This window comes from Phocoena sinus, chromosome 14, assembly GCF_008692025.1.
Source record: "Phocoena sinus isolate mPhoSin1 chromosome 14, mPhoSin1.pri, whole genome shotgun sequence".
In the NCBI taxonomy this organism is placed as follows: domain Eukaryota; kingdom Metazoa; phylum Chordata; class Mammalia; order Artiodactyla; family Phocoenidae; genus Phocoena; species Phocoena sinus.
In genome coordinates this window covers 63,513,819-63,539,567 of record NC_045776.1, presented here as the reverse complement: position 1 = coordinate 63,539,567, position 25,749 = coordinate 63,513,819, and the positions used below count along the sequence as shown (strand labels likewise).

Here is a 25,749-nt window from a genome sequence, read left to right as displayed (position 1 = left end):
CTGATCATGTGCCTGAAGCAACACAGAACCTTAGGGATCATCTCTGCAAAACCCTAAAGAGGCCAACGAGGCCCAGCAGACACCAGGGGTCAGTGGGTGGGGCCACAGGGTCAGGGTCTCTTCCTAAGAACAGCTGAGGAGCAAGGACCCAGGGCCACACCCTTGTGCTGCTACGCTCCCGACATTCATGCCCCCCCAGAACTGCAGAGTGTGATGTATGTGGCAGCCACAGCTGAGGAACAACCATGCCCTGTCCCTGGAAGAGGCCAGAAGGATCCTTCACAGCACTTCAGGAGGGAGCAGGGCCCTGCTGACACCCCGGCCTCCAGACAGAGAGAATCGACTCCTGCTGTGGAGGCTGCCAGCCTGCGGTCACTCTCACGGCAGCCAAGCCGACCAGTCCTCCCCGGGGCCTCTGTCACTGCACACGTGCCTGCCACCCCCAGACAAGGGTCCAGACTGACTGGCCGGAGGCTGTCACCGTTCATGGGGACCCCAAACTACATCGGACGTGCCCCACTGACCTTCCTTCTCAAGTTCACTAACTCCGCATCGTTTCACCTTGAACTTAGCCAGATACGGGGCCTTTGCAGCGCTGGAAAACAAGAGAGAATGGGGTGCAAGTGACAGAGAATGGGAGCCCGTGAGGGGGAGTTTGCAGGTGGTGCCTCACCTCTGCATGGGCGTCCCGGACTTGTAGTCGATGTCCAGCACGATGGCCTCGGGGTTGCTGGGCAGGTAGCAGCCTATGAGGGACAGAAGGGACATCCCAGGGCCCGAGCAGGATGAGGCTTTCCCAGCAGACGGGGCTGTGCTGAGGCCTCAAGGGCCTTGCCTGCGGCACCGCCGACTCCTTGTTCCAAGGCCGGTAAGGCTGTCTTCCCTGACTCTGTGCTGTTTCCCTGGGCCCATCCTGACGTTCCACATGGGGCAACCACCTCCCGCAGACGCTTCTCCAAGAGGACACCCTAAACCCTCAGCTTCTCAAGCCACTGGCCGCCAATGCCACAGGACACAGGAGCCCCAGCACCCATCCACCTGACACCCCCAGCTCAACCCTGTCAGTGCAGGTTGAGAGAAGGCCCTTCCTGGTCAGGGACCACAGTTCCCCGAGCCCCCGGAGGTGGGGGTGCTTGAGGCGGGGTCCTGGTGGGAGGGACTGGGCCCCTGGGGAGCATGCAGGCCCCCACCTCATCCACCCTCCTTCCCTCGCCAGCCCAGCCTCCCTCACACGGCCCAAGCTCCACTCTGCTCTAGAGCCCAGCTGGCTCCCCAGTGCCTCGGGGACACGACCCAGCAGCATGGTGTCCTCTGGGAGGCTGAGTGTTCTCTGGGGCGGGGCTGGGCAGGGCTCAGCACAGTCAGGAGAGGCCCACCCAGGGCCCTGCACTGGTGCCCACCACTGAGGCGGGCAGTGGGCAAGTGTGCAAGGCCAGGGTTTTGAAGAACGAGTGTGTAAGACTTAAGAACGGAGAGCTGTGCGGTGACGTCTGGGTTCCCATCTTGTCTTGAAAAGACACGGATCTGACCACATGGCAAGAGCACCAGGGAGTGGGGCATGGGCGCCCTCATCCTACAGGCCCTAGCACACCTGGGACACCCCTGCTCCTCCCTAAGTCCACTGTGTGGCCTGCGTTGCTTCTGTTACACTGGAGCTCAGGAAACTTCTAGAACCACAGCTGCCAAGGACAGGGCCTCGGCCTTCAGAAAACAGCTGTAGCTAGGAGAACCAAGAGTGACCACTGGCAGGGGCAGGTTCTGGAGAGGGGTTCTGGGCACCCAGGGTCCCCCAGACCCCCGTCTCACTGGCCTCGAACCCTGCTCACCAGGCTGCACCTTCACTTCAGACAGAGCCGACAGACAAGCCCTCTTCCTCTCGTCACCTTTAGGGTAGGGCCTGGAGAACAAGACACAGACACTGGTGTCTGTGGCTTCGGGGCACAGACAGGCCCTCCTGTCCGAGGGCCCTAGCCCTGCACTCTGCCACCTGGGGCATGGGAAGGGGGTGTACAATGCTGTGGGGGTCAGGCTGCGGGCTACGTGGTTTACTGGCAGTGTGGCCTCGGGCAGACCCTCAGACCTCTGCGCCCCACGACAAGGTGAGTGAAATGGAATCACGCCTCACGTGGCAGAGGCCTAGGGAGTCCACCCTGACCCTCCATCTCTGCAGCCACGTTGCCGCTCTGCTTAGAACTGGTCAGGAGAGGACCATGGGACACATGGCCCGCAGTGATGGGGTAGCGGGGGAGCCTGAGCACTGGGGACAGTGTGGCGACTAGGCACCTGGAGGAACAGCACTAGGGCTCCCCTGCTGCCTCCCCAGGCGCTTGGCCAGCATCTGCAACCCTGGGGCCCCATCCTGCACAAATGGGTGGCCAAGACGTCCAAGGTTGGCGTCTGCTCCACGTGAATGAGGGCCCAGGAGGTGAATCAAGAAAGGACCTCGCGGCTGCAAAGGAGTCTGGTTTCCCTAACACCACGGGGACCATCAGAACCTGGAGAGCAGGTGTCCTCAGGCTTGGGCAAGACCCAAAGTGAACCTGAGATGTTGTTTTCTGTGCATCTTCTATGCCCACGGGGGCCCTGGACGGTGGGAGCAGACTCCCCGTCTGGCTGTTCCTTAGCAGGAGACGTCAGGAGTCTACGAAGCTCCTTGGGCAGCTCCCACAAGTGGGGCCTGGAGAAGATGCCACTTACTTGATGATGGCCGACACGTTAGTGATCTTGTTGAAGAAGTCGAATTCCCGCTGGTAGAAGTCCTTGGCCGGGCCAGACAGGGAGCTTGTGATCTCTTCCACCAGCTGTTCCAGGAGGTCGCCAATGTCAGCTGCAGAGAAACCGAGGGTGAGCCTGCAGTCCTGGGGACCCTCTCTCCAGACCCCACCCAGAGGAGGTCTGCCCTCCTCAGGGTGCTGATGCCCGTGAGGCTGTGGCGAGTGAAGGGCCCCAGGATCACGGATGCTCACGGGGGCCGCACCTGAAGCGTGTGGTGGTCTCACGGGAGTACCTGCATCTGACTGTCCCCTCTTCCAGGGAACGTCATTTTTACTTGAAGGAGTGACTAACAGATAAGGTAAAGTCACTCAGATGTAGACTTATGGCAGATATTTTCTTGAAAATCAATAAAATGAATCTGCCATTTAAGGAAAACAACTACAAAACTTTGTTAAGCTTGACAAAAAAGCCTGACAGTTTCCCAGCACTCAGAAACGTTTCTGTCCTGTGAGGCAGCTGGGGCTCCACACACAAGATCTTTAAATACTGTGTCATGAAATGCGTCAGCACTGGAGACCCTGCCCTGCACGTTGGGTGTGACCACAGCGGGTGTTACAGGTCTTGCGAGGGGCGAGTGCAGGGCAAGCAGGGGCTGGATGAACAGAGAGTGAGGCTCACAACACGGTTCAGACTCCTCACTGCACTGAACCCCTGAGAAACCATCCCGCCAAGCTTGGTAGCATTGGCGGGGAGCACCCATGGGGGCCTGAACACCAGACACTCCTCCGTTTCCAACTATAGGTCAGCAAGGCCCAATCTCCTGCAGCCACTTCAGCCCAAACAGCATATTCTGACATGAAATGCAGAGGCAGAGTGAGGGGATCTCCCACCGCACTGATGACCTCATCTCCCACAGGCACTAAAGGGGCCTGTAAACGTGTTAAACAATGCTACTCTTCTTGCTCACTTCTTTAAAAGTTATGTTTATGTGAGATGGGTCTCTATTTTTTTTAATTTTAGCTGCTTTGGGGCTTTGTTGCTGCACGCAGGCTTTCTCTGGTTGCGACGAGCGGGGGCTACTCTTCGTTACAGTGTGCGGGCTTCTCACTGCGGTGGCTTCTCTTGTTGCGGAGCATGGGCTCTAGGCACGCGGGCTTCAGTAGTTGTGGCACACGGGCTCAGTAGTTGTGGCTCGCGGGCTCTAGAGCACAGGCTCAGTAGTTGTGGCGCACGGGCTTAGTTGCTCCGCGGCATGTGGGATCTTCCCAGACCAGGGCTCGAACCCTTGTCCCCTGCATTGGCAGGCAGATTCTTAACCACTGCGCCACCAGGGAAGCCCTCTATTTTTAATTTCTAATGTTGGTGAGTATGGATGGCCAAAGGCCACATAAACCCAAGCTCTTTGAGGGTCTGTAGTTTTCAAGGGTGTGAGGATCCTGAGATGACCTGGTTTGGGAAGCGCTGCCCGTGGAGCTGCAGGACCGAGCCATAGGGTCTTGGGAGCCAGGCAGGGGTCAGAGGTGGGAGTGGAGGAATGATGACCCTGGGCAGGTGGTGAGTACGGGGTGGGGGCCGAGGGACGGGCACTCACGGTCTTTCTGGTGCCCCTCTTCATCCACATAGATGTTCGTCTTCATGTTCCAGATGAATTGGTGTGCCAGGAGCTGGGACTTGGATGCCGCCCACAGAATATACTCCCGCACATAGCCCATCTGTAGGAAAGCAAGGTCAGCCCAGGCTGGCCACACTCCACCAAGAGAGGCCACTCTTATCCAAGCAGCAATAACTCCACGCTTGGCAGACCCAGAAAGAAGCGTGGTCGAGCGGTGCCGGCTGTGAGCACCTCTCCTGCGCGGCGGAGTTGAGCCCGAGTCCAGCTGGCTGGCCAGCTGCCGGGGTCTTTGTCTATGCAGGCATGCACCAGCTTTTGTCTCCTCTGTTCCCTCCTCTGGACTCTAAGCCCTAGACTCTAACCAGCTTCTGCTGTCGTCAAGCACGACGCGTGGGCAGGCGGGTTTCAAATGCGCCCCTGTGGACTGGTGTCTAGAAGACGCTGCCCAGTGATGGACGGGTCCCAGAAAACCCTACGTCACTCCCAGCTCAGGCTGAATTCCCATGTCCTAGGTTACAAAGGCAGCTGGCCTTTCTGGAAGACTCCTGGGGTGCAGCCTCTCCCTCTCCACAGTCATTTGCGGCCCATCTGGTAAAGTATTCCTTGGACAGATGTCCTCAACTTGGGTGGGTGGGCTTCCCAAACAGGTCAAACTTCAAATAACCCAATTCTAACCCAGCAACTAGATCTAAAGATGAACCATGAATGTGCAACCTCCAGTGCAGGGTCTCCAGGCTTGGCCAGGGCATGGGGTGTTCTGGGGCCCTGTGGGCCCAGGGCAGGGGGGTGTATGGGCAGGAGCAGGAGGGGTAGACGCTGCTGCCCTCAGACGCAGGCTTGGGTGTGGCACCGTGATGAAGTGCGGGTGGTGAGGGCTCCGGGCTGTGGTCACCCCGTGGGTGTTTTCTGGCCAGGCCCTTTGCCAGGCCCCTATGTGCATGTACACTGTTACGGCTGAATTATCCACCCCCACACCCCATTCATATGTTGAAGTCCCCCCCCCCCACAGAATGTGACTGTATTTGGATATAGGCCTTTAAAGAACTGATGAAGTTACATGAGATCAGTAGGGGGCCCTGATCCGATCTGACTTGTATCCTTATAAGAAGAGATTAGGACACAGACAAATGGACAGCCACGTGGGGATACAGGGAGAAGCCGCCGTCTACACGGCAAGGAGAGGGCCTTGGGCAAACCAGCCCTGCTGACACCTGGATCTCAGATGTCCAGCCTCCAGACTGTGTGGAACGAGCTCCCTGTAGTTTAAGCCCCGAGTCTGTGTACTTTGCCAGGGTGGCCTGAGCTCACTAATACACATGCTGTCTCCTCCAACCCCTTGGCCACTCCACCCAGGAGACGGGGAGCTGGATTTGGGAGCTAGGGGACCTGCTGAGACCCCCATCCAGCAGGTACGGGTCCCAGGCCAGGTCGCCTACCCTGAGGAAGCAGCCAGCAATGTTTCCAGAACCTGTTCACCCAGCACAGCAGGACTGGGCCTTGGGTGCTGGACGACCACATGGGGGTGAGAGACCTCAGGCCCAGGTCCCAGCTCAGTGGCCCTGCTCCTGGGCTCCGTCCCGCTGCCCGCCCGGCCCTCCAGGCTGGTAGCCCTGTGCTGCATGCCTTACCTTGTCATACCTGAGGGCCTGCACAATCTGGGGGATGTAGAACAGGATGGCATCCTGTGTGGTGGGGGAGGAGCAGTCATGACTCAGGAAGGGGTGAGAGCACCAGGCAGGACAGGGGTCCCAGGGCCCCACCCCACCTGGACTGGCCCTGCTGTCACTCCACCCCCAGGACACGTCCTCACCCTCAATCAGGCCTGCCCTCTGTCCCCCCGTGGGGCTGGGCAGCCCCCCGAGGTCGACCCAGCAGATGGGCTCACCGGCGGGAAGGACCGTAGGACTTTGACCCCATACTGCGCCGTGAGTGGGTGTGGCGGGTACATGCTGGAGAAGTAGGACAGGCCTGTGGGTGGGTCTGCGGGTGCCCAGCACAGCACATGGCTGAGCTCGGGGGCATCGGCGTCGATGGTGTGCCAGGTGACCAGGAACTGGGGAGGAAGAAGGGAGTCACAGGGATGGCCCCAAGGAGTGAAAACTGCAAGGCATTTATAACAGCTTCTGACACATTACATACAACAGCACAACTTCAACCAGGGTGAAATACACTCAACGTTTTTCTACTATAAACACAGTAAATGATTCATCCGAAGAGTAGATAACACAAGAGATCAGAAAAATCGTGGTACCACTGAGGTCAGTGGGTTTTGGTTGTGTTCCTCGCCTCCAGGCATCCCTGGAGGCAGTTTTGTTTCTGTGCACTTAGGACCAGGCCCCAGCACACTACCCGCCATGCTACCTTGATGGCTTCGGGGATGTCACTAACGGCTCCTGGGTCCAAGCGAACCAGACGGGTCACCTCATTGCCAATAGCTTCTGTGTTTTTGAACCTACAGGCAAAGAGGGTGTGGGTGGCAGACACTGAAGACGGGGGCTGGGGGAGCCCTGGACTAAGGGATGTGGACCAACACCCAGTGACATCTGAGCACTGTGGCTACTGACATGGTGTTTACTGTGACCGGCTGTGACCCAAGGGCAGAACTCCTTGGAGCAGGAATGATCCTTCCAAGGACACCTCCCTTGGCCTGGCCCCCAAAGCACCCATCCACGTTGTGGCACCCGTGGGCCAGAAGGCACGCTAGCAGGTGGGAGGGTGGGTGCAAAGTGTTCAGGTGTGACCGCCCAAGGCTAAGGCAGGCAGCTGCTGCCTAAATACCGTCAGGCTGCGATCCTGTCCTGAGGAGGACTTAGGACCCGAAGAAGGAAGCAGTAAGTATGCACCATGGGCTCTGGGGAAGAAAGGCCCACCCTGCACGCAGGCACATGGAGTCTACTGGGATGCAGCACAGGGGGCCTGGGAAGCCCCTCTCAGCACCTACCAGCCTGAGTCCTGTCCCTGTTAAGAGCTGCCTCAGGACAGCTCACAGGACACTCAGTTGCCAGCCACCCCTCTGAGTAGCCTGCTGCCTGAAGATGCCACCCAGGAACCAACCCAGACCCCCCAGGCCTACCTCCCAGAGTAACCACAGGTGTTTCCTTTCCTCATCGAACAAGGTGAGGCCCTGGGGTGCCCTGATGTTATCTCCTCGGGCTCCGGGGTGCTGGGCCCCTGGCAGGACAGACCCTACCACTGCACAGGACTGGGGAGCATCTGGGGCTACGATGGCTCTTCCCTTACAGTCCTTGGCTGTGACACGTGCCCTCCCCCTGCCAGGTGCCTTGTGCTGGACCTCCGGCACGGCCTCTCAGGCAGCCCACCTGGCTGGCAGTTGCACGGCCAGATGAGGAGAGATGTTCCAGGCGAGGTTCACGTTGTCCTTCCACTGCTTCTCGCTCAGGCTGATGTACTTGGACCTCCAGTTGGCCACGCTGCTCTCTCCAGCCTGGTCCAGCTCTAGCTCCGGGGCTGACAGTGGGTTGTACCACGTGATGAGACGCTCGATCTCAGTGGCCTGGTGAGGGACACAGACACGGATGTGCCTCTGCGTGGCCCGCGCCCCTCCCCTACCCCAGCGCTGCAGGCATGGCGCACGGGCCTCACCAGCAGGGACAGCAGCAGCGTCCGGCGCTTCATGTAGTACTTGTGCAGCTGGGAGCCCCGGTTGGTCTTCTTGGACATGCCTGGGGATGGGGGGGGGGACGGCACAGAGTGTCCCTTGGAGCTGCTCTATGACCCTGAGGACCCAAGGGACCCGGCAGCAAAGCCCCACCGACCTGACTTCTTGGAGATGGTGGACATGCCGCTAGACAGCGGGTAGGTGTTGATCCAGCCTTGTGTAGCCTGCTGGCGCGAGCCAACCGCTATGTCCAGATTGCTCCGGGTGTCCTGGTTATCTGTGGGCAGACACTGCATTCTAGAAAGAGGTGTCTGGACCTTCACCACAGACAAAGCAGCTGTGGGGGAGCAGGTGGGGGAGACGGCCGGTGACGGCTTCCCTGGACGAACCAGGTGTCTGCAAAGTTCCTCATGAACCACTGCAGATGGAAGCTTTCTAAAGTGTGTTATGTTCCCCTGAGCCCAAAGCAAAGCAAATCGAGGAGCCGCCTTGATCAGTTATGGCACTGACCTCCCAGTGTCCTCCTACATGGCGATGACTCGGGGACCCGTGGGGACAGATGGCAGGGCTGCCTGCCCTGCTCTGAGTGGAGCCAAGAGCTGCTTACAATCACTGTGCCTGCTTTTCCCTTTCGTGGCGGCCAGGCTGTCCACGTGGGTCTGCCTGCAGAGACATGCGCCTCCCGCAGCCTGGGCGTGTGACCAGCTACATGCTTCAGAGAAACAAGAGCAGGGCTTCCTCCTGTGGGGGCGGCTGCTGGCTCCCACTTCAGCGCCTTTCCCTGACCCCGTCCACCCTCCATGCTCCAAGATGCAGCTCACACGTCACCTCTTCCAGAAACCTGCCCCTGGTCCCCAACTGCTGCAGGGCAAGTGCCTGTCCTCAGGGGACGTTCCCACGACCCCCCATGTTGGAGTCACCTGCCGGTAAGACTGGCCCCACCAGGTGACAATGGACTGTGCCCTATCCCTTCCAGCACATAGGCCGTAGTCCAATACAGACTGTCGGGCATGCAGGGGGCCCCTGAGAATGGCCCCGTGCTGGGAAGTTACACCAGGGGGTGTCTGCCTGTCTGCTTGGAGACCCTGCCCTCCTTCCTGCTCCCCAGCAGCGGCCAGAGAAGAGGTGACCGGGCAGGCATGGGCCTCTGGTGACCATGCAGCACAGCTGAGGCTGGGGCTCACCTGGGGGAACGAGCTGGCTGGCGGTCAGGTACTTCTTATCTGAGAACATGGCGGTCCAGAACTTAATCATTATGCTTATGTCCTCACGCAGCCTCTTCTCTCCCTGCGTAGGGAACTTTGGGGGACAACTGCAAACAGCCAGGGACGAGGGTGAGTGCCAGGGTCTAGGAGTCAGGAAGCGCGGCAAGGTGGGGCGCGCAGCCTCCTAATGACAAGTCGGGCCACTAAGCCGGGGGTCGGCACACAGCAGGCCGAGTGACCCAGGCCTGGGGGCTGGGGGTGGGGTGGGGGCAGCACCTGAAGTAGTCGAAGGCAGTGGAGTAGATCTTCTCGCGGAGCACGTTGCGGATGGTCGCATTGGGAAGCACGTCCGCGTGCAGGAGGGTCAGGCCGAGGGTCAGCAGCCTGCAAGACGGCCCCGGTCAGCGAGTGGCGCCTCCTGCAAACCTCTCCCTGAGCTCAGGGCCCACCTGCAGGCGGCAGAGCCCTCCCGCCAGGGCTGTGGATCGGGCAGGTGGTCACCTGTCTCGGATTACTGTACCCTGATGCCTTACGAAAGATTTTTTAAATCTTCACTTTTGTTGGGGGGAAAACAACATGTGTGTGACTCTGCCCCTCGGCCAGAAGCTTTGGTCCCACAAACTGCAAACCACTCCCTGAGGTACCATCACCTACGGGGACTACGAAGGTAGAACTCAGGTTCTAAGAACAATCTGCTTGGATTCTGCAAGATCAGGGCTGCCCTGCAGGCATCCGCAGACGCGCTGGTCAGGAATGGGCAGCCCTCCTGCTCGTCTCCATGGCCACTTCCCATGGCTGGGATGGTCCAGCATGGATCCTCTCCTACTAACCCATTCTCGTTGCAATTTGTAAAAGTATAGGTCCACAACAGACTGAAAATTAGGGAAAAAGAGAACTAGCCCTTGGGTACTGGTTTGAGAAGCACGGCCCGAGGGCGTGCCCAGTGGGCTTCAGGAACATGAGTCAAGAGCTCAGGGAGGGGAACAGGTAGACGGAGTGGTGCCCACCTGCAGGGGCCCCTCACCCTCCTTCCATCTGAGCCCCCAGGTATCTGCAGGCCCAGTCAAGAGCCCTCCCCATGCCAGGCCAGGCCCTCTTGCTGCGTCCACAGCGCCCCTGACCACCGCACCTGGTTTGAGGCCCACTGGGCCACATGCTGCCTATTGGGGTGTGTGCCCTCCCCCGGTGTTGCTGGTTTTGCACAGGGCTTGGTGTGCAACTGGCACAATCGGCCCCAGAGGGTAATGGGCCTGAGCTGTCACACCAGGCTCTGCCACACAGCTGGCCGTTTTTCCCTCTCCAGTGTGTCACCAGAATCCTTTTGCTGCTGCCACCCCCAGCGTTTGGCTGGCCGGGTCCCCACATGAAGCACCTCCTGCGCACTTCCCTGCTGTGGACAGCACGCTGCCCCATGTCCCCAGCCCCGAGAGGGCGTGGTGGCCTCGGCCATCATGTGCGGATGCCTTTCCCAGGGGGGCTCGGTCAGTTTCTGGTGAACAAGTGACCAACCACAGGAAACCCGGGGGAGCAGGCCCTGAGGTGAGCTCTCACTTGAAGCGGGGCCCGATGGCCGCCACATGCCGGTTCATGCTCCCCGCAGTGCCCCCAATGCTCAGAGACATGGACCGCTGCAGTAGGCTGGAGAAGATCTCCACCTGATCAGAGCTGCAGTACTTGGCAATCTCGAACCGCTGCACCAGGAACTGGACGGAAAGGGATACGCTGCTGGTGGGGCCATGTTGCTGGCGGGGCCAGGTGGCCGCCCACCCTCGAGCCACCACTGCCTGCCAAGGAGGGGCTCAGGCCCACAGGAGGGCAGGTGGGGTCTACAGGGCAAAGGGACGAGACCGGCAGGGCGTGGGGAGAGAGATGGGCCAGTTACCCCCGAGGTGGGGCAGTCTTCAACCTGGAGTCCCAGGGCAGCCCCCGACCCCGGGGAAGAGTGGGTGGAGCACAGGGGAGACGGGGGTACGTACATCGATCCAGATGCAGTGAGGGGTCACCTCGGGGGCACAGGGTTTGGGCTGACTGGCTTCCGACGCAGCCAAGGGGTCTGCTTCCTTTATCTCCGCAGAAAACAGGCCGAACTTCTGCTCCACTGTCATCTGCCAGGCCCCCGCCATCTCCCGCATGAACTGCAAGAATGCAGATGTTAGCCCCTCCGTGGGGCGCAGAAAGAGGCTTGCTGGTTTTTTGGCGTTTTTTTTTGCGGTACGCGGGCCTCTCACTGTTGTGGCCTCTCCCGTTGCGGAGCACAGGCTCCGGACGCGCAGGCTCAGCGGCCATGGCTCACGGCCCCAGCCTCCTCCCGGACCGGGTCACGAACCCGTGTCCCCTGCATCGGCAGGCGGACTCTCTACCACTGCGCCACCAGGGAAGCCCCCGTTTTGTTTTTTTAATCATAAAAGGAATATATGCTCACTGAACAAAATTAGAAAACCGAGGAAGGTATGAAGGAAAAAAAAAATCACTAAGATCTCCCCATGATCCCACTTTCCAGCCTTTTTTCACCAGAAGCCCCTCCTGGACCACAGCCAGGAGGTGTCCTGCTTTGTGGTGCAGCCCACCTGTGACAGCACTGCCTGGAAACCACGCAGGGGAGGCCGCCTGCTCAGGGCCTCTGGGCTGGCAGTGGCAGGGGCGTGGCGGGCTCCAGAACCCAGTTCCTCCTCTCCACCCCCATGGACCCCACACGACACCTTTATGCCGCTATCCGGGCTCAGGGAAGAACTGTGGGGGCCGAGTGGAGCCTGTGACCCCACCAGCCTGGGTGAGGGGTTCGCAGGGGAGCAGCCTCTGTGGCCTGACAACAGCCAGTGGCTCCTTCCAGGGCATCCAGAGCCCCTGCGGGGACACGGGACCCCATCCCTCCTCCCATTCCATGGCTGCTCAGGGCGCCAGGCAGCCAGTCTCAGGTCCCTTCGCCCACTCGTTAGCAGGAGTGAGCAGTGGGAGTCGGGGCAGCCCTGAGGAAGAAGGCAGGGAGGTGACACTCGCCTCTGCCCTCCTCCCTGCCTGCAGGCACAGAAGCCATCTGGAGGCCATGAGGTGAGGACAGAGTCCAGCGCAGACAGAAGCCCATCCACGACACAAGGATGGACTCCCGGCGGTCGCCCCTGCAGCCAAACGTGTTGCAGGGTGGAGGGTAAGGGAGCAGCCCACCAGGTTGCCTGCCCACCATTTGTACCCCCGTCCTGGTCGCCACCTTGGCCAGGGCCTGCCTTCCAGGCTCGTGGCATGAGTGTGAACAAACACAACTCAGGTCCAGGCTGACTAGAAGCAGCCTACAGACTGCACGGCGCTCTCCGCTGGGGGCAAACAGCCGTGAAGGGAAGCGGGGATGGCGTGGCGGCATTTCAGGCAGGGCGGCTGGGGAGATCCCAGGTGGAGGATACAGCTCAGACCAGCCCTGGAGAAAACCTGTTTGAGGACAGCGCTGCCGGGGAGGGAGCGGCACCCGCAGTCTAAAGCAGGAGCCCACCGGGGCCGGGACAGCAGGGATTGCAGGGTGCCTGTGGCGGCAACAGGGGGCAGAGGGGCCTTGCTGGTCAGACACTGTCCACCTCTGCTCTGCGTGAGCACAAGCAGCATGGACAAGTCCGGGAGTGGAAGGGTCCTGATCTGACCCATTTTCCTGGCTCCTCTGTGTAGAGAAGGTGGAGGGGCCTGGGGGGATAGCAGGGGCTGGGTTGTCTCCAAGTGCAAGGGAGAGACAGGGGCTGGGCCAGGCTGCTGGGAGGTGGTCAAATTCTGAAGATGCTTTAAAGATAAAAGGTAGACCTGACAGGATTCGCTAAGGCTCGCCGTGGAGTGTCGGGGGGCAGAGAGGGCCATGAGGATTTTGTCTGGGCGTTTACAGACTGCGGGACCGTGGGGGCCAGTCTAGGCCTGTGCTCTTGTTACGGGTTACAGAACCAGGGGACCAGAATTCTTTCCTGTCTCAGTGGAACGAAGGCCCAGACCCTTGTGCTATATGAGACCAATAAGATTGCTCAGGCTTTATCTCCCCACGAATGCAAAAGACTCCAGCAGCACCCGCCTCTGAGTTGGGGCTACGGACGATTTTTGTTTTCTTCTTTGTGCTCATACCTTCCAATTGCTCCATAACCAGCAAACATTGGCAGATAATAGAAAAAATGAAACACCAGGGTGCAATGATACTAAAGACATAGAAATATAGGGGAACGGCCCCCACTTTGGGGTGTGGAGCATAGCTGGGCCTGGACAGCAGATCGTTGCAGAGGCCAGGAGCAGGGAGACAGACAGCCTTCAGCCTTGAGCCAACAGCAAGAGCTTGGTGACACCAAACCCACACATAGCTGTCGGGCTGTTGAGGAGGGCAGGTGAAGAGCTGCCAAGAGCTGCTTTCCAGAGAGAGATCACATTTCTCTGGGAAGGATGAGCCCAACAGCCCGGGGCCAGCACTAGGTCTGGCACGAGTGGTGGACGGACCTGCCAAGGCCCAAACCTCAAGCCAGCCGAGCTACTGATGATGGCGGAGGCAGGGGACAGACTAGAGTCTGACAGACCCCAAATGACATAGCAATTTGCTTGGCATAAAAACCCCTCCTTGGGGACTTCCCTGGTGGCTCAGTGGTTAAGAATCTACCTGCCAATGCAGGGGACACAGGTTTGATCCCTGGTCTGGGAACATCCCACATACTGCGGAGCAACTAAGCCTGTGTGCCACAACTACTGAGCCTGTGCTTTAGAGCCTGTGAGCCACAACTACTGAGCCTGCATGCCACAACTACTGAAGCCCGTGTGCCTAGAGCCTATGCTCCACAACAAGACAAGCCACTGCAATGAAAAGCCTGCGCACTTCAACGAAGAGTAGCCCCTGCTCACCGCAACTAGAGAAAAAAAAAAAAAGGAAGATGTGAAGGTGTGATGTAAAGCAGGAAGAACCCACCCTTCTTGCCAAGATGAGCCCCTCGGGGGTGCGGCCTTCACTTCAGCCACCAGGCACAAGGAGAAGATAAAGCAGCAGGGCCCCTTAGTCTCCACTGTTTTTCTAAACACAGTGTCAGGTCCACGGTCACAAACTTGAACACAGATGACCCTGATGCTAGAACTAACCGACCAGATAAGAATTTTCAAATAATTATCATAAATATGTTTAGAGATTTACCAGAAAAGATAGAAAAGGTGAAGATACAGAGATTCTCGGGAAAGAAATACAAAGTATAAAAAAGAAACTGAAATACTAGATCTGAGGATTATGATATCTGAAATAAAATACATTAAAAATGGTTTAACAGGCTTCCCTGCTGGCACAGTGGTTGAGAGTCCGCCTGCCGATGCAGGGGACACGGGTTCGTGCCCTGGTCCGGGAAGATCCCACATGCCGCAAAGCGGCTGGGCCCATGAGCCGTGGCCGCTGAGCCTGCGCGTCCAGAGCCTGTGCTCCGCAACGGGAGAGGCCACAACAGTGAGAGGCCCGCATACCGCAAAAAAAAAAAAAAAAAAAAAGGTTTAACAACAGAATGAATAAGGCAGGAGGAAGTACTAGGGAACTGGAAGGAGGCCAATGAAAATGGACCAAAGCAAGAGAAAGAATGAAAACAACCCAAGAGAATGCTGACGACCCTCGGACACTGCCATCGTCACAACATCTGCACCACAGGCGTCCCTGGAGCCCAAGTGAGAAGGGGCGAACCAGGTAAAAAATGTATTTAATGAAATACTGGCCTGAAACTTTCCAAGTCTGATGAAAAACCTGACATCTCTAGATTTAGGAAGTTCAAGGAATCCCAACATAAAATACACAGAAAACCACACCCAAGCAGAACAGAGTCAAACTATTAAAGATCAAAGATAAAAAAACCCTAAGAATAGCTAAAAGGAAAAACAAACAAACAATAGCACATACTGAGAAAGGATGATAATTTGTGGATTTCTCCCCAGGAACAATGCAAGCCAACAGATGATAGATGTGTGTAACATGCCAAAGGCAACTTAGGATCACAGACCCAGGAAGAACAGCCAAAGCACGAGATGAAGGTGAACTAGGCTGCAAGTTCACTCCCGCCACCTGCAGCCCAGGAAGCGCTGAGGAGAACTACAGACCCAGGCCTACAGAGGTAAGTGAGGACGGGAAACGGTCTGGATACACCCATAAGGCTTAGGAAAAGCATGTGACAACACAGACAGCACTGTTACAAGGCGTGTATCACACAGCAGTGAACACAGATGAAGACAATACACGCACGGGTCCTGACGGAGCGGGACGTAGCTGTGACTGAAGAGCCCCTGCCCTGCAGTGACAACAGGTGCCGTGAGGTGGGCCAGGTCGGCTCATCCTCACAAAGACTCTGCGCAGACCCCTTGCCATCACCCTCGACACACAGGCAGGGACCTGTCCTGGAACCCTGAAGACAGCACAGCCAGCTAGGCGAGAGCCCAGACCCAACCGACTTCCCTCCTGAGGGGCAGGGGCCAGTGTCTCTGCTCCCCACCACCCGACTTGGCCCCTCCACAGACGCCTGCCACCGTGAGCTGGACACAAACTCCGTGAGGAGGTACGACTACGGTCGGCCACCTCCACGCCTGGAACACTCCAGTTCCATCCTTGGAAGTTATCCAGCTGACCCTCAGGGGCAAAATACACAGAACACTCTTTCTGACCACTTATCTCATTATCTTAAGAAACTCAGAAAAAACATGTCCAATCCCATTACTGTGAAAATTAATGGGATCTTTGAAAAATACATCTGTTCTTAGGTGTTCATCCCATCAGCTGAAAGGGTGTGTAGACCCTCCCCGTGGGCCCCCTCCAGCAGGAGGGCTGCTGTCCCAGAGTCAGCAGGTAGGACGCGGTCACTGTGGATAAACACGTGTCCACTTGTGGAGAAATGGCTCCCCCTGCCGAGCTTTGGAAAAATAACAGCTTCAAGCACCACTGGGTCCTTTAACACACTCCCTCTGGTCCCAGTGACAGTCCTGTGGGCAGGCTTTAATATCACAGTCTTGCTTACATATGAGGCCCTGTAGGGTGAGGGGCTTTCCCGGGGTCTCCACGCTTGTCATCCAAGGGGCCAGGACTGGCTCTCCACCTCTCACCCCACAGCCGCCTGCAGCCGGCGTCTTACCGGCACTTCCACTCCATTCTTGCCAGCCAGCAGCCACTCCCAGCAGGCCAGGGCCGTCTCCATGCCGTGCTCGTTGAACATCTGGAGGGGACCCCAGCACAGGTGATGGAGGAGCTGCGGGTCACAGTCTGGAACCAAATGCATGCTGTTCAGAGGCCCCGACAGGTCGACCCACAGCCTCCCTGGGTCAGCAGGACAATTGGCACTGGCCGGAAAAGCGCTGGCCTTTTAATTACAGCCCCACCCCAGTCCCGTGCGTGACGCCGCAGGGATCTCCCGGGGGAGCGCAGGCTCTCTGCGTGGCCAGGACTCGCTCCCTGGGACAGCAAGGTGGCCCGGGCCTGGGCGGTACCTTTGCTGCTGATGAGCATGGCCGTCAGCTTGAACATGGCCTCTGTGTAGTGCTGAGGGTCACCCGCGCCCAACGCTGCCTTCAGCTCCTGGACCATCATTTTGTTCAGGTCAGACGTCTGGCCTGTGGCGTCTGAGAAGCGGATCATCCCATACACCTGTGGAAGGTCAGCGGAGGCTCATGTGGCCTGGCCACCCAGACCACGGGGCTTCGTTGCCCACGCGGAGTGACAGGCTCGTCTGGGTGCTGCCGCCACCGCGCATGGTGCCCCGGAACTCCTCCTCTAGAAACAAGTGCTGCTCCCACCATTCTGGACAGTCCCCGAGGGCGGGGACCCGGCCCTGATGTCTGAATCCAACACTGAGCTACAGCAGAGCTGCCTGCACATGGGCTAAACAAGATCAGCCGCGCGCTTCTTGAGTCGGACATTACTTTTTTTCCCAAGAAAGGTGTTGCTCTCTTATTCACAAGACTTGACTAGAGAGGAGCTCCCACTCCTTCCAAGAACCAAACCTTCCCCCCAAGACAGACCTCCCGCCCCCACCAGGAAGGAGAGGACGCTAGGGGGCCCCGACCCGGCGGGCGGCTACCTCGCCCGCGTAGCGGTTGCGCAGGTTGAGGGATGCCATGAAGTTGGAGTAGTCCTTCTTCACGCAGGCTGGCCGCTCCGTGAGCTGAGTCGCCTGCAGAGACGGGACAGTGACTGCACACCCTCGTGGCCAAAGCCCAGTGCAGTGAGGCTGTCATGCTCAGACCCGGGTTATTAAAATCTCCAGCAATGGCAAGTGAATAAAATGAAACACCTCTAAACACGCTCTGGGGTCTGCCAGGTCGCATGGAAAACAGAGTTTTAAACATTTTACTCTGAAACATCTCCGGAAGGCAGCTGGGACTACAGCTTTGCTCCATGGCCAGCTACTTCACCCCCACTGGTGTGGCTGCCCACACTTGGAAGGGACCTCGGCTCACACAGCCCCCACTTCCCCTGCCTTGGCCTCGCCTCTCCAGTCTGCCCACCCCTCCAGGCCCCTCCTCCAGCTGGACCTGCCCAGTGTCCCCAGGGCCACCTCACACTGTCCCTTCAGCTCTGTTCCCTACACACCAGCACTGCCAGTCGTCATACACGGACACTACTGGAGACAACCAACCCTCAGATGCTGCAGTTTTGGGCAACTTTTTATTTTGGGTGGTAGGGGTGGGGGGAAAGAAGGTCAGGGGAAAAGATATAAACAGTAAAACTGAACCACAAACAAAAAATACACGGTTTTCTCATAAAAATTTTAAGCTGGTTCATTTTTAAAAAGGTGACCTGAGAGTGCATTACATTTTTTGGAGACAGTGGCCTGGAGCAGGCATGTGTGGGAAACTGGCTCTGCCACTCACTGTCCCTGACCTCGGCCTGCTTCCCAGGAAGTGGGGACACGGGGTCCTCTCGCCAGGCTGAGCACAGTCCTGAGGGACCGAGAGCTGCCAGACCCTCCCTTGCATCTCTCTGACCCCGCTCCTGTGCCCAAATCAACCCCCAGCCCACTCCCCTCTGGGCGGAGAGGTCAGCCAGGCCACAGGCTGCACCTTCTGCAGGGCAGGGGCTCTAGGGCCGGGGTCTCCCAACAACCAGCGATCAAAACACAAGATAAAAATGGTCCTTCCCTCCTGAGCAACAGGAAAGGGAAAAACCTAACCTAAATCTACTTTTCTGTGGAAAAATCCCAAAATCTTTTAGGCAACATCACCTTGGACCAGGACCGAGCCCTGGTGGCCTCTGCCCGCATCCTCAGCCTGCCTAAGGGGCGGCTCCCTTCCCACCTGGGCGCCTGGCCTCCCCTGACCCCAGAGCGGGCAGCATAGAGGTGCATGTGGCTGCCTGGGCTCCCACGGACCGCAGAGACCCTGCACTGGGCCCCAGGGTTGGGAGACACCAAATCGCACCACTGCCGGACAGGCCACTGCTGCCAACCACCAGCTTTGAGGCGAGTCTCTGATCTGGTTCAGAGGGAACCCCTCAGCGCACGTGCTGCCCCTAAATGAACCTCGAGCAGAACGAGACGAAGCCAAGGACATGGGGTGCAGCTCGGTCCAATGGATGGCCAGGCCAGCGTGACCATAAAACGTGCTGACCGTGTCCAGCAGGAAACTTCGTCCGTCGTGGACCTGATCCTCAAAAAGGATCAACCTTAGAGCTCCGTCAGAAACATGGTGAGCAGCTCCCCCGAGCCTGGGGTCTGCCACAGACACCGCAAGCTCCCCATATGGGGGCAGGGCTCCCACGGCTGGAGACCCTGCTCCCCAGAGGCACACGTACCCCAAGGGTGGTGTTCTGCTTGTTGTAGCTGGCAAACTGAAGGATGCTCTCGGTGGCCATGGCCAGCCCCGTGTGCTGCGACAGCCCCGACACCCAGTTCTGGTGTTTGTTCAGGTATTCCTGAGACGGGGAAGTGCCGTGTTATTTTAAAGGTAAAAGCAAGCCTTGTGCAGCACGTGTGAGGTGGGGGAGGGAACCCTGGCTCTAAGGCTGGCATCGCCCGCCCTGATCCACTGAAGAGATGGCTCCGCTCGGGCTGCCACTCCCTTGGGACCAGAGCCAGAGCCAGAGCCAGCCACTGTTCCTGCTGGCCTGCCGGGCTCCTGGCCATGCCACTCTCGCCCAGCCCGCATGCACCCCTAGTCCTGCCTACCATAAGCGGTCGGCTCCCCTGGGCCTGCCCCCCAGTCCCACCGCACCTGCCCTCCTGGCCCCTGACCAGCATGCTCACCCCACAGGGTGTCCCATTACCCTGGGCCTGGACCAGTGTTCCTGGTCTGCTAGTTCACACCAGTGCTGTCGGTATTTCCAGCACGCTGTCTGGCTACAGCTCTCTGCAAGGCTGGAAGGAGCTACCCAGGATGCTTTTTGGTGATTTCAAGAAAGTACCTGTAGGTGAGACTTGGTGACTGTGGGCGCCCACTTCATGGCCTCCTGCAGGATCATCGCACAGCGCGCAGCGAAGTCCTTGACGATGCTCTGGAAGAGGGTGCACCGGGCTGTCAGAGCTTAGTGAACACAGGGCTGGACCATGTGCCCCAGAGCCTTGTGTTGAAGTTCGAACCCCCGGCCCACCTCTCGCGCTTCGCAGGTGTCGGGAACGGTAATGCGATAGGGGGCGTCCGGAATGTCGTAGTAAGGCTGGTCCTTGTGAATATCCTGAAAGCACACAGGTCCCTCTTCCAAAGCAGGTCCCTACGTAGCACCTCCCTCCCTTCCCCCACCCCTCCCATCTGTGATGGGAGCCCCCCAACCCCCCATTCACGGCTTGTGGCATGAGCTAGGCTCAGAAGGGTGGGCAGGGTACTCACGGCGTTCAGTGACAGCGACAGGGTCTGCAGGATGTCCAGCATGGTCTTCAGCACCGTCCCGCTCCAGAGCAAGTGGGGGAATCTGCACCCAGAGCCACCTCTCAGGGCCCAGAAGCCACCTGTCCAAGGAGCTGTGCTCCTTAAGGCCCCTCACCCCTCCTGCTGCCCAGCCCCAGCCCCCCCCAGCCCCATCATCTTGGTTATGCGCTGGCCAGACCACTCCCTGCTTCGCACAGGGATCCTCCCTGTTTTCAACCAAGGCCCCTGTACCCTCACGTGGAACATGGCAGGACAGGTGACCCTTGAACAATGGGGGGCTGGGGGTGCCGACACTCCACACAATAGAAAATTTGCATGTAACTTATAGCTGGCCTGCCGTTTCCGCAGTTCCACAACTGTGGCTTGTGTAGCACTGCAGTGTTTACCACTGAAACCCCCCCCGCTGCTCAAAGCAGGTGGCCCTGGGCCAAGGGAAGCAGGCTGCAGGCTCGGTGGCCTGGCTCAGACACGCCCTCCGGCCCTACCTGGATGGGCACATGGTGTCTGCTGCAGGCTCCGGGGATGCCTGCGGGAGCTGCAGGCAGGCCTGGCATGGCAGTGCACTGAGGCTGGCCCAGCCCACCATGAGGGCCCTCACCTGGGAGGACCCGTTCCATGAGCCTGCCGTGCCTCTCAATACAGCAAGGAAAGCCCAGGGTGGAACCAGCTCAGAGTGAGCTCCCCTCCTCCTGAGGGCCTGGGAGAAACTAATTCCACCAGGTCCTCTGGCCGGGCCCTGGGCTGGGAGACAGCACTTAGGATGGCTGTGAGCATCCCAGAGTGAGTCCAGAGCCCTGCAGCAGGGAGGGTGGGATCCCGAGAACAGGGACATAACACCCGGTCAGGAGATGTGCTCTAAGTAGCACCAACCACTCTGAACGGGGGAGGGTTAGGCCACTGACTCCTCACTTGCCAACATCCTGTGGGGGCTGCCCCGCCCTTTGAGAGCTGTGACTCTGAGTCCACTTTTCTCTGTACTGATGATGCAAGGTCGACCCTTCCCTGCATCCCAAATCTAGACGTGTGCACACAAACATATGCGCACACACATGTACACACATGGGCACACACGTGAACACACGCACAACACCAGAAGGAAACCGAGCTCACTTGTCCACCAGCCCGGACAGGTACTTGTCGGCCACTCTCCGGATGCGCTTGTGGATGTGGTTGAAGTTCACCAGCAAGAACTGCGCATGGCGCTCCAGCTCCTCCTCGTTCTCCTTGGTCTTGGCCTGGATTCAGAAGAGACAGGTTGTAGGCCCTGCACGGCCCCGGCAGGCGTGCACTGGCACTCCAACAAGGCTTACTTTATCTGCCATCATGTTCAGGAAGGCATCAAACACCTTGTCGGCAACGGCGATCACACACTGCAGCATCCCTGCAACAGGAGGGCAGGGCATCAGCAGAGGGGACCACCGTCTCATCTGTCGCTGATACAACACTCCCCCAAACTCTCAGCTTTACTTGCATTTCCCCCCATGGCCCCCTTTCTGTCCCAGGACCCAGTCCAGGGCACCCCTTGGCATCCGCTCAGCACGGCTCTGAGCCCAGTAGTCTGTGCTGATTCCTTAGGCTTTCCAGTCTTTCTGTCCTCCCCACTTCTAAAGGGCACAGGCATCTTGTAGGGTGTCCCTCAATCAAGGTGTGTGTGATGATTGCTCATGCCTGGACCAAGCTCATGGGATTTTAGATGAAATGCCCTCCTGGTCGCATCTTATGGGGGTAGGGTGAAGTCGGTGCCCCCGTCACTGGTGGGCTGGCCCTGAATGCTCCCTCTACCCTCAGATGTGAGTCCCCAGGTCCAGCCCTCACTCTGGGGCAGGGAGTGGGGGGCAGCGGCTCCCGAGAACCTGTACACGTCAAGCTGCGCAGAGCCCCCCACTTCTCCTGGAAACCATCTATCAGTGTGTTCTGTGGCAGCTGTCCCTCTGGTTCTTGTCGACATTTTCTATCTTCCACATTCTTTCTCCTTTTAGCAACTGGAATTCCACCTGAAGGCATGTCCCTCCCCGTGTTTTGTTTATTCAACCGTCTAGTCAGTAGGGACTCACGAATGCTCATCATTTGTGTGGCTGCTCCCTCTGGTCGGCTCCTGGGCCCTGCAACACACCTCCCCACCTTCTCCTTCTCTCTTTTTCCTCTTGTTTCGGCATGACCTTACTTTCTGGCCCTGCAAGGTGCCTGGGCTCAGCCTATACTCTCCCTGCCCCAGCTCTCCCTAGAGTCACCATTCCTCCACGGAGCCCAGGTTCCTTCTACTGGAGAACAGTGTTCTGAGACCAAGATCTGGGCACTGGGTGTGGTCAGTGCTGATGGGGTAGAGCAGAGTTTTAAAAACAACAGTAGGAGAACCACAGTGTTGGTGAGAGAACTGTGAGAAAACACCAACGTTTCCTCCACGACACACCTTGTGTAGCTAGGACGGTTGGTTGGTGGCCATCCCTGTGCTGCCAGCGGAGGGGGGCTTCCAGGCCCCCCACTGTCCTTCCTCGCCAGCCCCACAGGAGTCAAACCAACCTCTGGACTGTTGTGCAGGGTCACATGGAGCAGCACCTCACAGTCCCTGAGGTGATTTCTCAAAAGATTTCTCCAAGGACTGATTTTTCAACAGAAGAAAAAAATGGTACCCGAGACACCTGGGAGTTAGTTCTCCATTAGCAAGAACAAGCTGCTCAAGTCGTCAGTGTGCTGATGGTGCTGGCGTGGGAAGGACTCCTCACTACTTTTTTTTTCGTTTAATTTATTCATTTTTATTTATTTATTTGGTTGCGCCGGGTCTTAGTTGCAGCAGTTGGGCTCCTTAGTTGTGGCTTACAGGCTCCTTAGTTGCGGCAGGCAGGCTCCTTAGTTGCGCCATGCAAACTCTTAGTTGCGGCATGCATGCAGGATCTAGTTCCCTGACCAGGGGTCGAACCTGGGCCCCCTGCATCGAACCCCTCCCCCCTGGGAGCTCAGAGTCCTATCCACTGTGCCACCAGGGAAGTCCTAAGACTCCTCACTACTAACTGTATCAATGCCAAATTTATTAACCTTAGAATCGTTACTCAGCATTCCTCAAAACATTTTCCCACACTGTTAATCAACCAGACCTTGTGGATCTAGCAAATCAAGGATGCTTGTAAAAAAAAAAAAAATCATCCATCCAAGGGCACTTGGAGAGTAAATTAGAAGAATGTGTAAAAAAGAGTAAATCCATTGAATAATCTGTTCAGACTGGGGAATATCTGCAGGTATGTGTTCACTGACTCTAGGAAATTTCAGAAAGCATGATTCAAAAAAATGACTTTAAGAATAGTAAAACACTGTTCATTGAATCTGAAAAGCTAATTCTTTTTGCAATCAATCAATAAAAACAATATTTGTTTTAAAAGATTCTATAACATAACTTCATGAATAATTTCTTCCTAACATTTTAGGAACTAATTTAGTTTCTTAAAAACTTTTATTCTGAGAATACTTGAAATGATTGCTAATACCATTTACTGAATAAATGCATTATTACATGAGATACATTAAAAAATCTGTGGATTGAGCATACTAAATTTCATCAAATATTTAAACACATTTATAAACTCCATCATATTCTTCTAAGCATTTAATTAAAGCACAGGTCTAATATTTCAGTCTCTTCAATTTTTAAATACCTTATAAATCAGCACATAGACCAACACAATGATGCTACAATTTATCGTGTCCTTATACTAAAACTGGTAAACAGTGCCAGTACCATGCATTTAATTTTTTTTCTTTGCTGCCTCAATTTTAATATCTCTTCATGTTTTAATTCCTATTCTTATCTTAGGTTCACCTCAGTAGGGTTTTGGTGATGGGCACATTTTGATACCCTAGAGAGGTTAATTCTGTTTCTGTCTCCCTGGGAGTATCGTCCTGTTGGGACTGGTCACGCCGAGGCCCTGTGAGCCCAGGGTCTGAGGACACTGCATCCTGGGACTTGTAAGTCCTCATGTTTCACACAGACTTTTGTATCCTGAAACTTTCCCGGAAAAGAAGGATGCAGTCTTAAATCAGATGTGGCCCACAGGTCCTGGCCTGCTGGAAACGTGTGGTAGTGAGTGGGGTCTCCTTGTGGGCAGCAGGCCTGCTGAGGCGTGGAGCCCCCATGGCAAGAAGCAGGATGCCCCCCAGCGAGCTCTCTGCTCTCCACTAATGAGTGCCTCTAACAGGCTGCTCGCAGGACGTCTCTGCCCATCACCTGTTGGGCGCCCTTCCTACCTGGTCACTCTGAGACCAGGTGTGACCTTACACAGGTGCCCCGCCTCTCCCTGGACCATGCGGCTCTTTCTTGCTGCTCCCTCTTTCTTGATTGCATGAGAAAAACAACTACACGTCCCTACTTCACAAACACTTTAGTGGGAGAAACAAAATTATGATATCGTATATATAATTATATATAATATATATGTAATCTCCTAATGTATTTAGATACATACGTCCTAGTATATTTGCTCTTCTTTTAAACAAGATAATAGAAATACTGTATCCATGCTCGAATTCTGATAATCTGTTAGTTGGGAGCCCCTGCAGCCTGATTCTCAGTCCTCTCAGCCTGCCTCAGACGCCTGAGAAGCACTACTGCTCCCTGGCCAAAAGATGCCCCAGGTCCATCCAGACCGTCCAAGGAGCCCAGGGTCCCTCAGCAGAGGATGGTGTCTGGGACTGAAACCTGGGGGCTGGAGCACATCTGAGCATCAGTGCTTCTACTCTCGGGCTCCTGGCAGCAGAGGCAGAGCCAGAAAGATGTATATGTTTTAGAGTCAAATGTTTTTTTTTTTTTTTAGAGTCAAACGTTTTATACTGATCTTTCCAATGTAGTACATAGCCTCATGAAACTATTTTCTTGACACAGACAGAAAACAGGATGCAGTATTCTTTTTTACACTATTAAATCTCAGTTCATTATGAGAAGCCCGCAGGAGTCAACTTACCAGACTTGTCTTTCTGAATAGCTTTATCCTCAAAGTAGCAGAACATTACCTGGAAGCGGTCAGGATCTGTCGAGCGCAGGACCCTACAGGGAACAGCTCAGAGTGAGTCTGAAGCTCTGATCCCCCAGCAAATGGAATGCTGCCCGGGCGGATGAGGCTGTGAGGGCAGCCACCCCCTGTGAGCCAGGGGTTTTAAAGGTCACATGCACAAGGTCCTAACAGCACCGGCTGCATGTCCATCAGCCAACGGCGCATCAGGCAGCCACCAAAATGAGAGGCAGCTCTCTGTGCTGCTACAGAATATTCGAGACTTCCGGCTGGGAGGAAAGGGCGAGGTGCAGCGGGACAGGTGTGAACAGGTATGATCCCACATCCCGCTGTGTGCAGGTGGGATACACGCATGAGCACGTGGCTGATTTCTAGAAGGGAAAGATAAGAGACGGCAACAGGGGGCCTCTCTGGACGCAGGGCCAGCAAACGGAGACATGCATTTCTCCTCCTTAGCATCTTTTCTACCATCCAATGCTTTTCTTCTCTATTCTGTTTTACGCACCATGGACATTTTTACACGTAAAACAATATCCCTACCCTTGAGGAAAAAAGGAAGAGAAAGGAAAGGAAGGCATGTGCTTGAACCAGGGCCCCGGTACAGGGCACTTGGCATCTGGGGCTCCACTGAGACGGCCAGGCGCGAGCTCAGCAGTGCGCGTGGATGACGTCCGCACCCACCCTCTCAGATTAAGGCTCCACGGGCGCCGGGGGCTCAAGCGCAGACACTCTCCAGCGCCCTCGTGCACATGGCGAGAATGTGTGCTGTTGTCTGAAAGCTCTCCT

The 25,749-nt window shown here is 56.8% G+C and overlaps 1 protein-coding gene across 13 annotated transcripts in view; it reads right to left on the bottom strand.

Annotated features, from left to right (window-relative positions):
* PI4KA (phosphatidylinositol 4-kinase alpha) overlaps window positions 1–25,749 on the bottom strand; it is a 94,913-nt gene that overhangs the window by 4,177 nt on the left and 64,987 nt on the right. For 10 of the 13 annotated variants that reach the window (XR_004345429.1, XR_004345430.1, XR_004345433.1 and 7 more), the window contains exons 23-47: window positions 24,916–24,998; window positions 21,277–21,347; window positions 21,077–21,201; window positions 19,928–20,009; window positions 19,692–19,775; window positions 19,506–19,595; window positions 18,897–19,016; window positions 17,185–17,277; window positions 16,595–16,751; window positions 16,243–16,370; window positions 11,128–11,286; window positions 10,703–10,854; window positions 9,428–9,535; window positions 9,131–9,258; window positions 8,104–8,223; window positions 7,931–8,010; window positions 7,648–7,841; window positions 6,689–6,779; window positions 6,213–6,380; window positions 5,956–6,009; window positions 4,307–4,427; window positions 2,698–2,827; window positions 1,827–1,897; window positions 674–746; window positions 525–595 (exon numbers count right to left, since the gene is read on the bottom strand). Coding sequence is in view for 7 of the 13 variants with exons in the window: in XM_032603026.1 (XP_032458917.1) it covers window positions 525–595; window positions 674–746; window positions 1,827–1,897; window positions 2,698–2,827; window positions 4,307–4,427; window positions 5,956–6,009; window positions 6,213–6,380; window positions 6,689–6,779; window positions 7,648–7,841; window positions 7,931–8,010; window positions 8,104–8,223; window positions 9,131–9,258; window positions 9,428–9,535; window positions 10,703–10,854; window positions 11,128–11,286; window positions 16,243–16,370; window positions 16,595–16,751; window positions 17,185–17,277; window positions 18,897–19,016; window positions 19,506–19,595; window positions 19,692–19,775; window positions 19,928–20,009; window positions 21,077–21,201; window positions 21,277–21,347; window positions 24,916–24,998 (2,753 nt within the window). In the remaining 6 variants the exon portion in view is untranslated. The remainder of the gene's footprint in view (window positions 1–524; window positions 596–673; window positions 747–1,826; window positions 1,898–2,697; window positions 2,828–4,306; window positions 4,428–5,955; window positions 6,010–6,212; window positions 6,381–6,688; window positions 6,780–7,647; window positions 7,842–7,930; window positions 8,011–8,103; window positions 8,224–9,130; window positions 9,259–9,427; window positions 9,536–10,702; window positions 10,855–11,127; window positions 11,287–16,242; window positions 16,371–16,594; window positions 16,752–17,184; window positions 17,278–18,896; window positions 19,017–19,505; window positions 19,596–19,691; window positions 19,776–19,927; window positions 20,010–21,076; window positions 21,202–21,276; window positions 21,348–24,915; window positions 24,999–25,749) is intronic. The other 3 variants (XR_004345432.1, XR_004345431.1, XR_004345434.1) reach the window with 1 other exon arrangement.